General features: G+C 40.1%; 1 protein-coding gene across 1 annotated transcript in view; it reads left to right on the forward strand.

The window, feature by feature from the left end:
- Window positions 1-298: 298 nt before the first annotated feature.
- The window catches only part of LOC109951138 (prickle-like protein 2), a 9,044-nt gene continuing 4,398 nt past the window's right edge, over window positions 299-4,944 (forward strand). Inside the window, 4 exon segments of the mRNA XM_020585442.1 lie at window positions 299-482; window positions 3,547-3,660; window positions 3,772-3,909; window positions 4,280-4,483. Coding sequence (XP_020441098.1) covers window positions 351-482; window positions 3,547-3,660; window positions 3,772-3,909; window positions 4,280-4,483 — 588 coding nt within the window. The 5' untranslated portion in view covers window positions 299-350.

Raw genomic sequence — 4,944 nt, forward strand, 5'->3', positions numbered from 1 at the left:
TATTAGGATTTAGTGCAAAGTGCCACTGTATGGTCACAAAGAGCCACTGGTATGGCTGTAAACTGCCTTTTTATATACCTTGAATGTATTTTTATTTTCCTTGAGTATGTGAGAGCTAGACAGAAAAGCATTCATAACATTCATTGTTTCTACAGCCTTGAACCACCTGATTTCACAGCTGGGGAATCCACAAGCTCCACATATACCCTAGAATATAAATGTTCTCATTTTTCTCCCTCTGAACTTCTTACTCTCTTTTTTGCCTCACTGTCATTCTCTTGTCTGTTTCCTCAACAGGGATACCTGTGTCCACTGAAGCGGCTTGTGTTGAGGAGCATGTTGTGACAGCCATGTCTCTGGAGATGGAGAAGACCATCACCAAGCTGATGTACGACTTCCAGAGGAACTCCACCTCTGATGATGACTCTGGATGCGCGTTGGAGGAATACGCCTGGGTTCCCCCCGGCCTCAGTCCCGAGCAGGTACACAGACTCGATAGTTATCTCTTTCCAGTCTCAGATATTCAGCTCACACATTTGGCATCCCTTTCATGCCATTCCTAAGTGTTTTATTACCTAATGCTTATTTTTCTTTACCACAGCCAGACTGTATCAAATTGAACTGAAATGGTCAAAAGAATTTAATTTAGACAATAGAGTATTTGTGGCATTTTCCAAATAATACTCGGGCAGTTTCAAAACAACACAATGAATCATATTGTTTTAAGTCTCCTTCATGGCGTTTTAATCTTTGGGTGAAGGAGGGGATTGGGGTGGAGGGTAGAAATGGGATACAAGTCACTGAGACTTGTATCTCACTGAGGCGTTTATGGAAGAATAATTGTAAGGACACATTTCAGCTGTCAGTATTAAAGCTGACACTGTGGGAATCAAGTTCTCAGTCAGACAGAAGGACAACCATAACCAAAATCAGGAATAGGAACCACAGACTGATTATCTGATTGCACTGTCTAAAGAATAGATGTGAAGCAATGAATGCGTGTTTGAATCACTGGTATATGAGTTCAAAATATGAGATTTTTAATTGGGGTTATGTTTATCCAGGAAGATGAAAAAAGCTATTTTCCTTGATCACCATAATATGTTTACTTATTTCTACCACATACTACATAATTGTGTGTGTACTGTCATTTTCAATTTAATGAAGCTTTTGGTATGCTAAGACATAGCCTGTTCTGTATTTTAGTTTATCCTTGCAAATTTAAACCCAGAGGAATGGAAGTAATTGGAGCCAGTAAATGTTTGGATGAACCTAATTGAAAATGTGTGGCAATGTGTTTATGCGTGCAGATTTCACAATTCCCTGTCTGGACTCATTTGCAGTTTAAATGCCTTTTGATTGCATGCATGACCAAGCTAATGTAATCAATTGTGCACATCCAGAAGAAGATATTTCCTCATCATTCCTTATTGTCGCCCATTGTTTTCATCAGCGCCGACATAAGATAAACACGGTTCTATTCAATATATTGGATACACGCACTTGCGTCTTTACTTAGTAGGAGCAGCACTCTAATGCAACAGGCCTCCTAGGGCTCTGTTACCAGATGACAGGCTGGGCTGATAACAGTCATTTTCTCCAGTCAGCCATCTTGACAGGACGCTGAAAGAAGCTGCAGCCTCTCTCATCCAGCAGGAGGTGCAGGCAATTGTAACTGCCTGTTGCCTTTTTAATGCACTTGAATGTAATGATTTTTGATCCTGTCACTTCTGGCTTCTCCCTCGCACAATGTCATCAATGTGACTCACATTTAAAAAGAAAATCACCATTTCAAGTGGCACAGTTCATTGAGCTGTCACAACTCAAAATCCCCAGTTCAGACTTCATTTGCTGTGACAATAAGGTTCATCAGTGTCAGGATTGACTTGTTGAAATACTTTATTCCTCAAATTTCCAAAAAAATGTTTCCAGCTGATGCCTCTAACTGAACTCTCTACTAGTGCTGACCATCTCTGACCCATTTTTGAGCAAATACTGTATCCATAATCAGTGGTGGAATGTACATTTGTTCAAGTGCTGAACTTAAGTACAAATCTGAGGTATTTGTACTTTACTTGAGTTGCTTACTTACAATGCCTTTAAACGGACCACAATGAACCAATCCCAGCCAGCATCGGGCGAAAGGCAGGGTACACCCTGGACAGGTCGCTGGTCCATTGCAGGGCCACATTTTTCACTGGAATAGAAATAATTAATCAATTGATACAATACTAAGCTCAAAAAACAGCAAGGTTATTAAGGAAGGTATTACATTTTTGCAGTCTGAGAGACAACAAAGGACGCATGCAGCATGACACTGAATATTCATTTTGCTTTCAAGCTCTTTTTAATGGGGCAGATTTTGGAGACAAGTCCTTCCCCTCACATGAGCCTGATATGCACAACTGGCACAAGGCTCAGTGTCACCCTTCACAACATAGAATAAAATAAGTGGGTGGGTTAGAGAGGACCTGAAGGGGCAGTGCTCAGAAATGTACTTCCTTCCCCTCTCGCTCACTACTGATTATGTAAATTGGATCACAGCAACTTCAGCATAATAGATTTTTACACTGCAGTGAACACTAGGCCACTTTGTGTAAAATGCTGTTTTGCTGAAAGTCAGAGACAAGGGACAAGATTGCTTTTGTCCTTTTGAGTGTTTCTCAAACACCAATCAAGGTTTTCTCTATTTCACCCACTAATATGTAAATTCAAACAATGGTCCAGGCCACGGATATCAAGTCCTACTCCAACATGAGCTCTAATTGCAGTACCAGAATGGGTAACTGAGACTTCCTTTAAGCAATGTGAATATTACCTGCTGAAAATTTAAAGAACTTGATGCTGTTCTAGGTTGTCTCTGCAGCAGCAGCAGCAGCAGCAACAGCAGCAGCACAGAACTCATGCTGCTGCACACTGTCAGGTCCAAAGACTGATTCTCAAGGGCAATAATGGTGGAGGACACGAAGGTCGCGATAAATTAATTTGAAAGCAAATTCAGATTTATTTAAATGGGTTTGTCTCCATGAATTAATGAAACAAAGTAGGTGATGTAAACTAGCATGCTCTTAACTCAGCATAATGAACATATACAGCCAGTAATACCACTTTGTAATTATACATAAATTATGCTTTAATCAGTTTTTATATTAGCAATGATTACTAGTAGGGTGCCACTTGTTGTGATGAACTCACAGAGTGCCGCCCAGCTCCTCACACCACAGCTCCAAGGAGTTTTTGATTGTCTTTCATTTTATTATAGTTTATTTATTTGTTTGACCCACAAGTTTACAGTTTGTTTACTTCGGTTCTCATCAGCTTCATTACCTGCTAAAAAGTTCTGAAAAACTCAGTGTATGCAGTCTGCCCTGCACCAAAAACTGGAAATAGACATTAGCGACTGTGAACAATAATGAAACATAACTAAAGATATTTATCCCGGGATTAGTAAACACTAAGGAGAATGGATACTAGACCTACATTCATGAGGCAGATAGAAACAAAACAAAAGTTAGTTTTGCATTGATTTGATGTGGTGTGTTTCAGGTGCATCAATACTATAACTCCTTACCAGAAGAGAAGGTCCCCTATATAAACAGCCCTGGAGAGAAGTATCGCATCAAGCAGCTCCTTCATCAGTTACCACCACATGACAACGAGGTACGCAGTTTTTTACAGCACAGCCAATTCATCATTTATACAGTTTATCACTTTTATTGTGATTTCCGGTCATTAGTTCTACTTTGCATGATGATGAAAAATGTTTTCCAGGTGCGTTATTGTAATGCACTGGATGAAGAGGAGAAACGAGAGCTGAAGCTCTTCAGCAACCAACGGAAGAAAGACAATTTGGGCAGAGGCAACGTCCGTCCTTTCCCACTCACCATAAATGGAGCCCTCTGTGACAAGGTAAACCGCACAACAAGCCTGCGTCCTTTTGCCCTGTGGCTCTTCTTTACAGCAAAGACAATAACAGCCAACCAAACAACCTTTAAGGCTTCTTTCTATCTAAAGATAGACATTTATTTTTTAATTTTCTACATGTATAATTTAGCCCATTTATAAAATATGCTCTTGGTTTTGCTTGCCAGGACTTCTTTTTATGTTCCATCAGACAGATAGAAACACATGTGAAATAGGAAACATTTAAATATTAGTTATTTGATACAGTTCCTTTCCTTTCATTTAATTTCCTTTTCCTTCAGTTTTTCACTTTTTCTTTCCTTTTCTCTCCTGTTTCCTTCCCTTTGTTTCCAATTTCTCCTCTCCTCTACTACAGTGTGGTGGTCAGATTAACGGAGGGGACATTGTGGTTTTTGCAGCAAGGGCAGGTCATGGAAAATGCTGGCACCCTCACTGCTTTGTCTGCAGCATGTGTGAGGAGTTGTTGGTGGATCTCATCTACTTCTACCAGGATGGCAAAATCTACTGTGGACGGCACCACGCTGAGAGGCTGAAACCCCGTTGCTGTGCCTGTGATGAGGTGCGCCTGTCTGGGCCTGGAGCCTGTCAGGGTTAGAAATGGCTGAATGGGATATACTGTAGCTCAGATACTTGGATGTGGTTGAAACTGGTCTGCAGAGAAAAGATGTCAAAGTATCCTTGCCATGTCTCAGAAAAACAGTTTGTGTTCTAGCCATACTGTGTGGCATGTAGGCCTCAAATAATAATAACAACTTTGGCCAAAGTGCTTTGCACTAATTGAAGTCTGGTGTTTACTTAAAGTTGAGCAGCATGTAGCAGTTCAGGTGTCCATTTTTATTTAACTGGGGGTCCAGTTGTTTATTTGGTACAGCTGCATCAGTTCCCTAGTACAACTGATATGACAAGCTTATCTAGGATGATACAAACATTTCTGCCAGCTGGTGACATAGTGATTTTTTATGGAAAAAAAAAAAATTTACAAATAAAAATATAGAAATAATACAAAAATAATGATGCGCC

Source organism: Monopterus albus, unplaced genomic scaffold, assembly GCF_001952655.1.
Source record: "Monopterus albus unplaced genomic scaffold, M_albus_1.0 scaffold365.1, whole genome shotgun sequence".
In the NCBI taxonomy this organism is placed as follows: domain Eukaryota; kingdom Metazoa; phylum Chordata; class Actinopteri; order Synbranchiformes; family Synbranchidae; genus Monopterus; species Monopterus albus.